Source organism: Corvus kubaryi, unplaced genomic scaffold, assembly GCF_017639235.1.
Source record: "Corvus kubaryi isolate FWS band 111438036 unplaced genomic scaffold, C.kubaryi_AGA036_p1.0 37398, whole genome shotgun sequence".
NCBI classification, from domain to species: domain Eukaryota; kingdom Metazoa; phylum Chordata; class Aves; order Passeriformes; family Corvidae; genus Corvus; species Corvus kubaryi.
In genome coordinates, this window is record NW_024581137.1 from 38,580,206 (window position 1) to 38,594,814 (window position 14,609).

The following is a 14,609-nucleotide window of genomic DNA, read 5'->3' on the forward strand; positions in this document are numbered from 1 at the left end:
TCCTCATATTCTTGTGCAGCCCCACTAGCATCAACAAGCTAAATCTATTTTTGGAGATGCAATAATTCCTCTTCATTAAAGTCAAAAGGGTTGGGTAAGCATTAACGTAGTTAGTACTCATTGCAAAAAATGAAGTTCTATCCCTGAATCAATGAAAAATGCCTGTTAGTAATTTCTATGTACTCACTGTACTTTTTCCTTCTTCCTTTCAAGGAGAAAAAAAAAAGCTTTGCCTGATGTTGTCTTTTTGACAATACAGTTATGACAGACAATAAGATACAGTAAGATTAGCAAGCAGTAAATAACATGGCACAGCAGTCCTTTTCATAGATAAGCTGCAGTTCCAGCCTGCTGAAGATGTCAGATTAGTCAGGCTGGCCTTATTAGATTTTCTTTTCATCAAGAAGGTGAAAAAAAAACCACCTCTGCTGAGAAAAAAGTGTGTGAGCAAGCAGCTTTCATAGGGATTGAAAAAATGGATTACAGAAACTGGGCCTCTCAGGAAACAGCCCTCATCAGAACAGCCTCTAAGCTCATTACCTAAGAACGTGTGCTCACAGACCTGCTGATAGAGTTGGACACGCATTTCCAGGCTTTCCTGATTTATGATTACAATTCCTTTCTAAATGCTTGGGGTCATGAGGGTCATGGGCGGAAAAAGAAGAGGCTTGGGCTTACAATCACCAGTTTTACTCAGCCATAAATTGCTAACTAATATCAGCCAAGGCTCTTGCTAATCTAGGTATTGCTGATTCCTTTATGCTACAAAAAAGGCCAGGTTTAGAAGATTTCCATTTAGGCTAGTACATATTTTACATGGAAATGAAGTCTTAATGAGGTATTTACATGCACTGCTCTCTATGCTGGTATCCCAATGGATTTCCATGAAAATCTAAATCATATCAAATAATTATACACCATCGCGCAGAAACAGATTTGCAGCAGTACTCACTTCTGGGCTATGATACTCGGATTAACAGTCACAAGGTTTGTTTTATTGCCAACATCTTTGCTAATGTTTCCTGCGGTTGGAGGGAGGTTACACCTGAAATTGAGAAACATTTGCTTAAACAGATGTGCGCCAGAAATGCTTTAGAGTTATTCTTTGCAAATTCCTCTCTTGTACAATGGCACTTCCACATCAGCTCCCAGGGATGTCTAAGCACTTTACAAATATTAACTAAGGCTTACAGCACTTCTAGTAAAAATATTTAATCTACTGTACATATGGTTAAAATAGGGCAGAGAGAGCTCATTTTCATAAATTTTATCACAAACCAGGAGCACAGTCAAAATCCCAGGAGGAGCCAGTCTATGAAAGCCCTATGCTAGCTGCTAGGAAGTATTGCCCCTCTTGCCTAAACAATACTTTTCTGCTGAAAGTCTTCTACTACATCTTCTAACAACAACATAACTTGTCCTATCATAGAAACAGTGATTTCTTTAATATGTAAAGATGGCATTTTTTTAAATTCAGTCACTTAGTTTATCATCTTAGTACACAGATTTCCCATTTTCATTAAAACAGTCGTCTAACTGGAGGTTTTTTTTAGATTTTCAAAAGTCTAAATATTAGGCAAAAAGTAAGAAAAGGAAACAAAATTTAGCATGCTGTGTGATTGGACATCACTGAGAGAAGAACCTTCCCTCTGTTGCTGTTTCTTTGCATGAACTACAAACACTGAGTCACATACTGACAGAGTGGGCCAAATTACACTAGGAGTGCACGTGGTTTTTTCCCAGTCTATAGAGGGAGATTAAAAAAGCTACTTAAATAGATGCTTAATTTTTTAAATGAGTAACAGAAGATGAAACAAATATCGGGGCAATTAAGTAACTACATGAGTGAGCCAAACTACAGCTAAATAAACACTTTGTTAAACCAGAGATCTACATGTGACACTAAATTCCTAAAGGTTGTTAAATGACCAGAAATGTCAGGTTCTCAGATAATCACATTTCACATGACTGCAAGGTGTCTTTGCAATCACTGATCATACATGTATCCATCCAGCCTGATCTTTAATTAGAAAGCAACATTCTGAAAACTACAAAGCAGAAGTATCCTTAAAGAGCCAGAAATAAAGAATTGTCAAGATCCTTCCTCATTGCTACAAACTGGCATTGGCACACTTCCAACCCTGCCAAGTTTTTAAAAATGTTGGACACACTTCAGGAAGACGAAGCAGCTCTTACCTGAACACAAAGTCAGAACTATCGATTTCAGCTCCACAGCTGGAATTTTTCAGAATGCCTCCATTTCCAACCACAGCACAGTTCTTGAAGGGATAGACTGAAAGAGGAGAGGACTGCAACAAATAAAAAGATGCAGCCAATTCTTTATAAATGTTTCGATTGTTTCTTTGTGTTTATTTGCTCTTGCAGGTTTAATCTGGTAAATCCCAGTAAAAGCATTCATCATTTAGCAGACAGGATTGCCAAACCTGGACAGCCAAGAGCCAAAACCAGGCATCAACAGATAGAGAACTGCTACCTCTGCTATCAGAACTTTGAGAGGATAACACTGGATTGTTAAAACTGAGTACCTTTCGAATAGACTTAACACTAAAACTATCTAGTAGTGAATTGAAACCTTGACAAGCTAAGGAACTAATTTATACTGAAGATAGTTTAAATTTATCCATTTTCCTTTGCACTGGGGGTTGTCATACAGTCATTTACTTTCTCAGCTAATAGAAGGTAACTTTGCAAATTCTCCTCACTTGTGTCATCACACAATTACATTTGAAGCAGAACAATGAATTCAGGGGAACCTGAAGATGCTGTAAAGGATAACGATATGCCCTGGCTTAATTCTTTGGGAATGGGAGGCCTCACTGAAGAGCTTACTGTTTCTGGCTGTTCACCCTTTCTGCTCCTCTTCCTGTTACAGCTTGCTGTCTTGCAGTGGGGAACCCGAGTGGGAGCTAAGTGCATCAAGCAACTGAGCTTGAGAACCAGCACAGTTCACAACCTAGCCAATCAATGTAAATTGTTGGCTATTTAGGCTGACGTTACTATAGCTGGCTGTTATCCCAGCCTCAGAAACTTTTCATGTATCTTGCTCAACCTCTTCTGCTGTGGGAGCACTGACATTCAATGGAGGCCAACAGCTGGGATACATGACTGCAGAAATTAAATCCAGTTGTAAAAGTGAGTCAAAATTTGCTTATGGAAAGCATTAGCCTTCCTTCTCTCATCAGCTTGCCCAAAAAAAAGCAAGCGACACTGTTATGAACAAGGCAAAAAGTGTGGCGAAAGTGGCAAATATCATATTGCCTGGCGATATATTACAAAACAACATGTTCAAATATTTTGTTCAATTTTGAAAGGACAGTAGGAGAACACAAAGGCCAGACAATGCTGGCTAGCTTAGCATGTATATGTGCACATAAAACATACTACTTTTTTCTTCCCTCAGTTTAAATTTGGAACCACTAATATTGTCTACTGTGATTAAGCTAGTTAAGACTGATTCACAGCAGCACCAGGAAAAACTAGACTCATGGTAGCTGGGATCTCACAAATCAAGAATGTCAGAGATGGGTAAGAGGTCTCTCATGTGTTCTTAGCTTCAAGAAACCAAATACAACCTCTTTGTCTCGTCTCAAGATCTTGTTTGTCTATTGCAATCCTGAGCTACAAAGTCTGATTCCTTTCCTCAACCAGTGTGTCTGGCTGCAAACACCCTGCCCCAGTGCGTAACAAAGCTGGTGAAAAGGCTGGATAGAATGTCCTATGAAGAGTGGCCGAGGACTTTGGACTTGTATAGTTTGGAGAAAAAGAGGGGTGACCTCATTGCTCTCGACAGCTTCCTGAGGAAGGGAAGTGGAAAGAAAGGTGCTGATCTTGTCTCCGTTGTATCCAGTGATAGGACACATCACAATCGTTCCAAGCTGCACCGGGGCAGGTTTAGACATGACATTAGGAAGCATTTCTTTACCAAGAGGATGGTCAATTGCTGAAACAAGCTTCCTAGAGAGGTGGTTGATGTCCCCAGCTGTCAGTGTCTGAGGCATTTGGACCATGTCCTTAATAACTTGCTTTAACTTGGTCAGCCCTGAATTGGTCAGGCAGTTGGACTATGCAATCATTGTGGGTCCCTTCCAACAGAAATTACTCTGTTCTATTCTATTCTGTTCTGTGCTGTTTTGTATCAGATTTACCACCAAAATAGCTTTCATAACTTACATACCCCAGCCTGCACTGGAAATGACATGTTCTTCCAGATTGAAATGCCTTTAACAATGGGAATCATAAAAGCAAGGCAAACATTCTCAGAGTATTTGCTCCTGAATTCAGCTGGCTGCCAAGCCAGGCACTGCTTTTTTCTGTAGCAACTCTACCTGCAATCTATGATCTGTGATACCCTGTAGATGCCTCTACCACTGCAGAGGAAGGCTTAAAAGAAAAACCACCTTGCAAGGTGAATAAAGAAGTGCATGCAGGGGCTGACGGTCTCTTCCAGAGGAATCAAAGCATCTCAATTACTAACCCAAAATATATATAGGATGCTGTGATTACAATAACAAGTAAAGATACAGTTCTTACCACAGGCAGCATCTTAAAAATGTCCTCTGTAATGAGGATAGTCTTTTTACTGTCCACTTCGTAACTCATGTTACTTCCCAGTGGGCTGTTGTTTTGAGAAGCAATAAAATTGTGAACTGCATCACAGCAGGAAGCTAATTCTGACCTGCAAAAAACCCAAACAAACAAAACCAGATCAAAGACAGGCAAATAAGTAGGAAAGCAGTGCTAGAGAACCAGACCAATGAACACCAGTTTGAATTAACTAGCAACAAAAGGCTATATTAACCTTCTCTGACGTCATTTCCTTTGACTTGCCTTGCATTTTCAGAGCAAATGTTCAGAAATTAATCAGACTACGAACTTAGAAATGTTTTTATCTCTTGGTCTCCTTTTCCTACTCAAAAGAAGTTGTAATTGATCTCCTCAATATTATTAATTGCTAAGATTAATACAGAAACAGTGAGAGACTACAGTCCCCAAAGAATTAAAAATGTGATTTTCATCAACATAGAACAAGTGATGGTAAGAAATAGAAAGCTGGAGAAGAAAAAAAAAGGAAATAAAAGAGATGGTGATAGAAGGTACTGGCAATGGTACTTAGTGAACAGCTAGATGGTTGCAAGCCAATTAATTAATAATTAATTTCTACAACTGTTCATCACAATTTTCCTGTGCACAGCATCAGAGGTGTTAAATAAATTACATCACAACTTCCACCTAAAGAAGACAGATACCTATGTGGTAGAGACAGCCTAGCTGCTCCCCAAAACACCTAGCAGAAGTCCTTAAATAAATAAAAATGCAAGGGATTCACTTAAACCTTTTGTGGGAGTGAAGACTATCACTCATCTTACAATTCCTGTTACCTCCAAACATATAAAAATATTATGTGTGCAAACATTCTACATTATTAACAGTGAAATGAAATGAAAATCCCCATCAGGCCTTTGAAATCAGACCCAAAACACTATAATTCATTTTGCTTTAGGCAACAACATCCTCTCTGCTGCCATGGGATCTGATTTTCAGGCTGTAAGGCTGAAATATTCATAGCCAGACATTATGTATCAATTTCTAGGACACAGCTTTCTCATTAGGTGAGCTACTAAGAGAATTACTAACAATTTAGAGAGGGAAATGCATTTATAACAGAATTGCCGAGAATTTTGAAAATACCACACTGAAGGTTAATTGAGAAGAAAAAAAAATTTACAGTTAGAGCCAAAGGAATAGAAGTTATTTCATACTGTTTCATGTGCAAAGTAAAACAAATTGTTGAAACTAGTTAAATATTAGAGGCCAAATTCTGCTTGAAATTGAGCTGACTTTAATGGGGTAAGACACAGATAAGAGAAGTTGCTTCATTTCACTTTCTCAACAATGAAGACAGAGAAAATACAATAATAAAAATAACAAAAAAACCAATTATTATTATAAATATTATAAAATATTATAAATAATAATAATGTTTCTGATGGAACCATAGCATAGTCTAGCACACGGAAGAACCTAAAGATTATGTTTCCCATTTTTATGTTATGAACAGGTCTGGGATAACTCTCAATCTCACTTCCCTTGAAAAAATGGTCAAAATAAAAGGGGAAAAAAAAGCTTGGGAAGGTTGGTTTGAGTCATACATAAAATACCAAAGGAAGGAAAGAAAAGAGCACCATTTCAGTTGTCAGATGACTTACTGGTATATATTAACCCATTTTGAATACTGAGTTCTAAAACTCCTCCATGACAAAGTTTCCAGATGTATGAGGAACACTGGGAATGACTGAGCGCTGGGATGGCACAGATGTGAAATAACCACTCTAGGAGAGTAACCAGGAAATGTCACTCCTGAGAGAGGAGCCAGTAGGGTTCAGATTTCCATAACCTGCATTCCACTCCACTCCCTAAACATGATGATTCCCACTGCCCTGCTCCAAGCCTTAAGGGGCAGGGAAGATTGGTGGTCAATGAAAACCACTAGGTCCAAGGGTGGGGATGGAACTGAGACTGTGCTCTGTGGTTAGGAGGTACCCACATGGTGAAAACAATTGCTCTGTGCATATATAGTATCCTATTTTAAATATATGGCAAAATAAAACGGGAGCAATGAGGCAGTAGAGTCAAACAATGATGTCTGGGAACACTGGATATTGTTGAATCAGTTGGTTTTGACTGGAGCACACTTGCTTTTTTTTCTTGTACACTTTTTGCTATAACCAGCTCTTTCCAATCTTAATAAATACTGTAACAATAAGAGGATTCAGATATCACTGTCAGGTCCTAAAGGCACCACCAAGCCTCACTACTCCTGCCCAGCACCCTGCGGCTTCCCTTACCCTGTCTAGGGTCCAGGACCCTATTTCAACCTTCTAGAGCCATCAGTCCCCATCCCAGCAACACCACAGCATGGCCAGTCCCCAATTGTGTCCATCCTGTGCCCATGCCTGGGCTAGGGCTGCCCCATTCCTGGCTAGAGGTGGGATGAGCCCAGCTACCAGTTTCTGCTCTGCTGGCCAGGTTACTGTGTTTGGACCCTGTCCCTCAGGAAGCAGCTGTCCTTCACTGCTCCCTGGTGCTTACATGGAAATGAGGAATCATATAACCCTTAATTTTGATTTCCTTGCTTATTTTCTTGAAGCTAAATGATGCAAGCCTAAATATTATCTGTGTCAACCACTGGACATTCAGAGGAGAAGGAATAATGACAGAATATTCCTGCCAGCTTTAGTAAAACAGTTCTTTTGTGTGCAACAGCTACCAGACCCTGAAAAGGCAAACTGCTAACAGATCCCATTCATTAATAGAGATGACAGGTTTTTGCTTTTTATTACTCATTCCACAAGAACGAGTGCTTCAATAAAAGCAGAAACAGCATGGAAGAAAAATAAATACCAGAATTAATAAGAAAGTAATAGTTAAAATTAATATTATGGATCCACTGAGGAAGTAAAACAGAGCTAAACTAGTCCAGAAACACAGTAAGAACAAGATAATACATACTGAGTAATGACAAATATTCTTAGAGCATTCATGCCAAAAATTTGATGGCAACAATAGAAACCTTTTACTTAGATCAAATCATGACACAGAATCCCACTGTGCCCAAGCACCCCTGTACAGAGCTCCAGTGGGAATGCATGTAACCTGCAGACAGCAATACCCATGGCAGTGTATTCAGCAATCTGCTCACATAGGATTTTGTACACTGTGACACGTGGTAATCTACAACTGACAGCGAACGATGAAGAAGGGGTAGAGACTGGGCAGTTCAAGCAATCTTTTACTGCAATTTCATCACAATATTAATGTCATTCATATGTGGTCTGTCAGGAGGTGATGACTCACTAAAGAGCATTTATTTCACAAGATTAACACATGAAATCTACAAGCCACTCCTTTTAACAAGTGCTACATGTGAGGAGTTGCAAAGCCAAGACAACATTTTAACTTGTGTATTGTGCCACCTGGGTGGATGGAAACTTAAAACAAGAGTCAAAATCTTAACAGCACCAAACAGTGGTAACTTAAAGCCAAACTCTGGTTTTGTTTTTTTATTTTAAGAATGGAAATTGATTCACGTTGTCTGTTCCGACTGGGAGAAAATCCTGAGGTACAGAAGCAGCTCTTGGAAGACGCTGCTATACAGGCTGAGCATCCACCTCATACCTGTCAGAAGATGAGTGTATCTTACAGTAAGAAGGTTTAAGTTCCAGCTTTTATCAGAGACAGGGGGGTTGCCCTAGAACAAAAGGTGTTTATGATCCAGTCACAGCATCACAAGTCCAGATGGAAGGTGATGCTTGAGTCAAAGTACCCAAGTTTTGTAGGGCAATAGTTTTGGAAAGTATCTCCTCTGTAGAAGAGGTTATTACTGACAGTTTCTTATTCGGAGAAGCCTTTTCCTCACTTTCTCCTGCAGGGATGTGGAAGCTGAGTGATATCTAAGAGCTATTTTTAAATCCTGAGGCACAACTCCAAACACATATTTCTTATGCCAAGATAAGCAGAAAGGGAGTTGATTGCATTATCTAGAAAAGTCACTTGTAATAACTGAGGAACAAACTCAAAATCTGGAAAAAGACAACACCATTTTGACTGGTAATACATATCTCATAGGACTGAGTAAGTACAGTCATAATTATCTTAGTCAATAACCTAAGTGGAGCCATGTGCTGCATTTGTCTGGGAAGCTTTGATCATATTAGACAATACAGAGTCATACAATGTTTTTTGTTGCTCAGCATATACTTTCACTGAATTTTTTCCTTTGTGGCTGAAGGATGCAGGACCCAAGTTATATTCAGCTGGTACAGAATTTTGAGCCTACATGGCATCCAAATAACTTCTTAAGGTTCATGGCCGCTGAGACCTTACGAAAATCCCAGTTCCTTGAAGCCAGTTACCAAAATCGTTTTGGCTTGTGAGACAAGCCAAATAATGTTATTTTCCAACTGCTATGCAGTTTTTCCATGATGAATTGTTGGCAGAAACAGAGGGCTGTTGCCTTGATTACATGTTCCCAAAGTTTTCTGCATTACAAACACCTGACATGGATAGTCCACTGCTACAGTGGGGATTACTGTAACACACATATATCAGACCAGGAGTCCCATGGAAAGGAAATATATATATGGACCGGTTCTTGATAGATGTTCCAGAGATGCTTATTTCTCCAGCCACATGGCCGGGGCTCTGCCGAGGAACTGCTCAATCACGGGACCCGAGGGTCCCTGCCCACGCAGGGGAACACAAAACAACCAATGGGGAACGAGGCTGACCAGGGCCAGGGAAACACCGTGCCTCCCCCCAGGGCCCCTCTCCCAGGACCACATGGCAGGGGGGAGGGACCCCAACAGTCCACTCTATTTAGTGGAATATGCAGGCTCTAAATATGCTGATACAGTTTCTTTGCAGCTCCTGCAGTTGCTCTGGAGCCAAGATAGCTGCAAAATTAGCGACCTTGGTTCTGTGCTAGTATGAATATATGCATTTTAGCTGATTCAGGCCTTGTGTACAGGCTGCAAGTGTCTGCTGACAAGTCACAGCGTGCACACATCCTGAAGATGCTGCCAACTTCTCAACATCTCCAAAAACTCAACGCAGACCAACCATAAAGGCTAAAACAATCAACAACTAGTCACTTAGCAGACTCTCTCTGCTGGTTCAAAAGCCAGCACTGCCCTTACTCTGAGTGAAATGGGAAGAATCTATAATGAGGGTGAAATCTATCTTTATGTAAAAAGCTTTTGCAGAGTTTAAAAACTTCCCATTCCTCCAACCCTTTTACATTAACAATGCTTAGCTAAAGTGATTTTGGTTTGTATGTTTTAAAGTATTTTACTCAGATACATGTCTGGTGTGAAAAGGCACTTGCTTCTGCATCCAGACTTTACACAGCATTACTTTGGGACACAGGAAAGAAAGTATGCCACTGGAATTGGTATACTCCAGCCTACAGCTGGACCACTGGGCCAACACAGTTAACTGTGATCCTCAGGGTGGTGCAGTGGCCCCAGTGAGTCTACAGTCTGACAAAACTGTGTGAAATTAATAGTATTTCTTTTGTGTAGACTACACTTCAGTATGACACCAGTGCCTGTGGATCTGTGGCCTGAGGGCATTTGTCACTGCTGAGAACAGTGTGAAATATCTCACTGTCATCACACATTGGACTAAACTGGCGTGGGAGGAAGAGAAGAATGGCAGGAGATAAGACACTGCAGAAGTATCACAATATTCAAAACATTGTTCAAAATAATAAATGTTCAACTGTCTTTTCAGGCCATGGTGGGAAGGGTGAGGAAAATAATTTCAATTTGCTCTAAAGAAAGCTCAAGTTCAGTATTAGGAAACACTGAAACAGGTTGCCTAGGCAAGGTGCAAAATTTCAACAACTGGACTATTTTAACAGCGATCAGGACAAACCTTTTTCAATAATGGTGTAAATCTATTTGATTCTAAGTCACCATTTACAAACATCTATAAAGTGAATGCTTGTTTGCAAAACCAGTATCCTATCAGTCCTGTTATAAAGCACCTGCACATTATTGACACCAGCAATGCTTACAGAGAGAGATGTATCTCCTTGTGGATCTTCAGTCACCCAACACACAAAAACACCACACAAAAGAGAACCACATGCAAATTGAAACTAGCAAATATTTAAAGCTGTAACTCCCGTAAGCTAAGTGGATTTCACAGCACTTCACATTTTATAATCTAATTTGAACAAAGGGCAAAGCATTCAAGTGACAAAAGTCCATGGATTGCTACAAACCACAAAAAGCTTTGTGCTTGCTTAACAGTTTGTTTTAATAGGCTATCTAGCTTGGATATTTGTACTCATTAGGTCATGTGAGTTATTGTACTGTACATGTGAAGACATCAAAGAGTTTGAGGTTTCATACTGCAGAGATTGTTGTAACAGTAGAAGAACACACAAAAAATTCCAGTATGTAACAGCAAAATTTCAAGGGCACAACTACAAACACCAAGACTACTTTTTATCTATGTCCACTGCTGTAATATTTTATAATGAGCAAGCAATTATCTTATCGTACTGCACTGGGGGCTCTAGACAATGATACAGGTTTCTCCAGGCTCTTGTCAATCCAAGTCAGTGTGTCAATCATAGTGCAATGAGGCATATTATGACACATTCCAAACTTTTAGAAAAGAGTGGTTAAATCTGATATTTGAAACAGAACACGTTGAAGGGGAATACTACACTGACAGCCCTTGAATTGTCTATAAATAAAGTAACATCATAAACGTCTAAGACAAAGAAAGCCAAAAGGGTTGAATCTGAAATCAAGGCTGAATATGTAAGAAGTGTAATAAAATTTTCATACTAAAGACTATTTAAAGAGTCTGCCATGAAGACATAATTAGCTCAGACTGATCCAAAATTAGGTTCTCTTTATAGGAATCCTTCAACCTTTAGAAAAGTATATAATAGTCTGTAGACCAATTAAAAGATTCAAGCATTTCTTCAAACTGTCACTAACTACTATCTCTCCACCCTGCTTTTTCTCTCCTGAAATAAAATATGTCTTTGGATATATACTCATTATTTTACATATGATCTATTAAATCTGTGCAGCAAATATACTCTTAAACCACTCTGCAGTCCCAGAATTCTGTGTATTTTCTTGTAAACTCGAAGATTTCAGAGATTACAGCAGAAATATTGATCTGTTTAGTGTTAGAAAAGCTATTGATTATGTGGTGGTGTGAGCTTATATAAGCATAAATTGACCTTGCAGTGTGTTTTATTTGTGTTTCAGCTGGGGTTCATTGCAGTACACAGATGTGATAAGCAATACTGTTACATGGGTTAGAGTGTAGCCTGCAACAAAACTAATCTCTTCAAGAAGTAGGATTCTATAATCTGCAGGAATATATCTCCTCTCAAAAGTGTGTGTTAAACAAAGTGGGAAAAGGGTAATAGAGGTCAAGTAGAGTAAAAAGGCAGAGGGAAAATAACAGGACTAGGAAAATGGTTGATCTTTTAACTCTTCAAGAGTCTATGTTCTTTTTTTAAAGTAGTAATGTTCCTTTAAAAAAGAAGAAAATTTAAAATATTTTGGTCGGGGGGAACATCATGCCAGCTAAACTGCAGTGTAACAGCAGGAATTTTAAATCTGTATTTTACACCTAGGAATATCCTTCTCCCTTCATTATGAGATGCAAGTAAGGTTTGTCTGGAATGTTCTTTCCATAGGGAGAGGGCCCAGTACCCACAGCTCACTATTCCAGTGTGATACCTCTCCTGGAGCACTGTTGCATTACTTTGCCAGGCTTCAAGCTCAGTCAGATAGCCCAGAAATACAACGCTCAGAGGCTTCTCTGAAAGACAGAATTTGCTTAGCCTTTCCCTGTAACCTCTCTCCCCTCATTTTGAGGGCTGTTTTAACTATTTTGTAGCTTTCTGCGAAAACTGGAGTTGCAACGATTTTGAAAACCTGCAGATTATTTGATACCATTTATGTATATCCCAAATGAGAATAAATCAAGCTTAAAAGTCTGTAAAGCAGAGAGATGTGGAGGTGTAAAAAACAATTACAGCTTGCACTTAATTGGGCTCTGTAATTTGTTGCACTAATGAAACATTTCTTTAAAGTGGAAAACCTTTGAAGAATACTAATATAATAATTGATATTCAGGTTACCTAGGGAACTTGAGACTCTGCTGACTGTAGCTAGAAGACCCTTTGCAGAGAAATCTACCCAGGCACAGCTTTTTTTCCTAGAGCTTTAAGGATGACCCTTCCAGGCAGCTGTGAGATTATTTCCCCTACCCTTCCAAGTTTCTACCAAGTTTCTCTCTTAAAATCAAGAAATCCAAGGACTTGCTCTGTCTAAAACAAATTAGAGCTGATGTAAATCTGAAAAGGAAGGAAGAATTCAGGCGGGCTTAGAAGCAAAGGCATAATGGGAGATGCTAGATGATCATAGAGCTCTAAAGACCAAAAGAAATTTTAAAAAGGTCAAGAGAAGATGAATTTCATAAAGAAAAAGTCTGAATAAAAAATAGTTTTCCATACGTCCCTAGCAGTAAATGTTGGAGAAGACTCCCAAAATCACTATTAGCAGGATGCTACTTACACCACTTCTGGTAACTAACCCTTTGCTAGCTTCTATTGTGAAGTTAGATAAAGCCTCTTTAACAAGGACTGACAAATACTACTGTGGGGCACAATAAATCTTAACTAGATTTCAAGAGCAATGAACCAAGTGCTTGCACTTGCTCTTCTGAGGGCAGCCTATATCTGGCAATGCTGATGTCACCATTATGGCTACTAAGATAAGTGAAATGCCAGGAGATCGGTTCCCTGACAGAGTCTGGACAAAAATAAACCACAGTAGAGTGACTGTGGATATGGGAGGTATTTAAGGGAACCTCATGGCTTGTACTTGCTTCCTGGTTCATCTTGATTTTTAGAAATGCATGTGTAAACATCACGTAGCTGTCAAGAACCACTGAGCACTGCCAGAGAGCAACCTAGCAAAGAGCATGTGAACCTGCACAGCAGAGCAGCTTTAGAGGGAGCCATTTGGGAATGGGCAGCCCTCTGACAACACAGGGACACACTTTGTACAGCTGCATGACAAAGCTGAGCCTGGTAGTAGAGGGTCAACCTGGACTCCTGCACTCTGCTCTCCAACAGGGAGTTGGCAAAAAACACTGTAGTTTGTGCCAGACATGGCTGTCAGCTGTAGCCCTTTTGCCAAATAAAAAGAAGTATTTCTTTCCTGCATTGCACTTCTAATTTATATTATTTTATTTGGCCTGGATCTGCTGGGAGAGCGGCTTACAATGAGAACGGACGTGCACTCCTTGGCACACAGTGCTGTCTTCTAGGAACATAAGAGTTACTGGCTCAGATCACATATTCCTTCACTCCACTAGCAGCATGATGGAAGCCACCAGGAAAAGCTGCAGAGGAAAACACAGGAAAGCTCTGAAAAATTACCTACCCCAGGAGAAGCTGCTCTTGAACCTTATTAATTAGAGGTTAGTTTATGCCCTGAAGCGTAAGATATTAAATCCCTTATAAATATGCATGCCTGTTCTTCAGAACTTCAGGATAATAGAGAGATGTCATGAAATTGACACCACGCCTGAGAAGCATCTAAGCGTTCTCTCCATTTAACAGATGGACAAACAGGAAAAGAAGTCAAGCAGCTTCTCTGCAGTCTTGTCAGCGGGCAGACTTCTGGTGGCACTGGCAGGTGAATAATGGGATGCAGGCAGCTTCAAGTTTCTCCTGCAGAAGGTGGCTGGCTGTAGTACCCAATTTCTGCTGCACAACCCACCTGAGATTAATTTCCTCTTCTGCAAATGGGTGTTTATCTACCTACTTAATGAGATTTTCAGACTGTATAATATTTGTATTACATAGCTATTACTGACACTAGGCTAAGTCAGACAAAGGAAGAGATCTACTGCCCAGGGATTATTAATTCATTTATTTCACTGCAATTCTAGAAACATTTTCTTCCCCATAGCTCTATTAATGCATCATTTCTCAGCTAAAGTGCCCCTGCAAAGCTAGTTCCAGGCTTAAGTCTGATGAA

The 14,609-nt window shown here is 39.7% G+C and overlaps 1 protein-coding gene across 4 annotated transcripts in view; it reads right to left on the reverse strand.

The window, feature by feature from the left end:
* ST8SIA6 (ST8 alpha-N-acetyl-neuraminide alpha-2,8-sialyltransferase 6) overlaps positions 1–14,609 on the reverse strand; it is a 52,522-nt gene that overhangs the window by 20,522 nt on the left and 17,391 nt on the right. For all 4 annotated transcript variants that reach the window (XM_042043333.1, XM_042043335.1, XM_042043334.1 and 1 more), the window contains 3 exons: positions 4,552–4,696; positions 2,197–2,309; positions 953–1,045 (listed from right to left, as the gene is read on the reverse strand). In XM_042043333.1, coding sequence (XP_041899267.1) covers positions 953–1,045; positions 2,197–2,309; positions 4,552–4,696 — 351 coding nt within the window. The remainder of the gene's footprint in view (positions 1–952; positions 1,046–2,196; positions 2,310–4,551; positions 4,697–14,609) is intronic.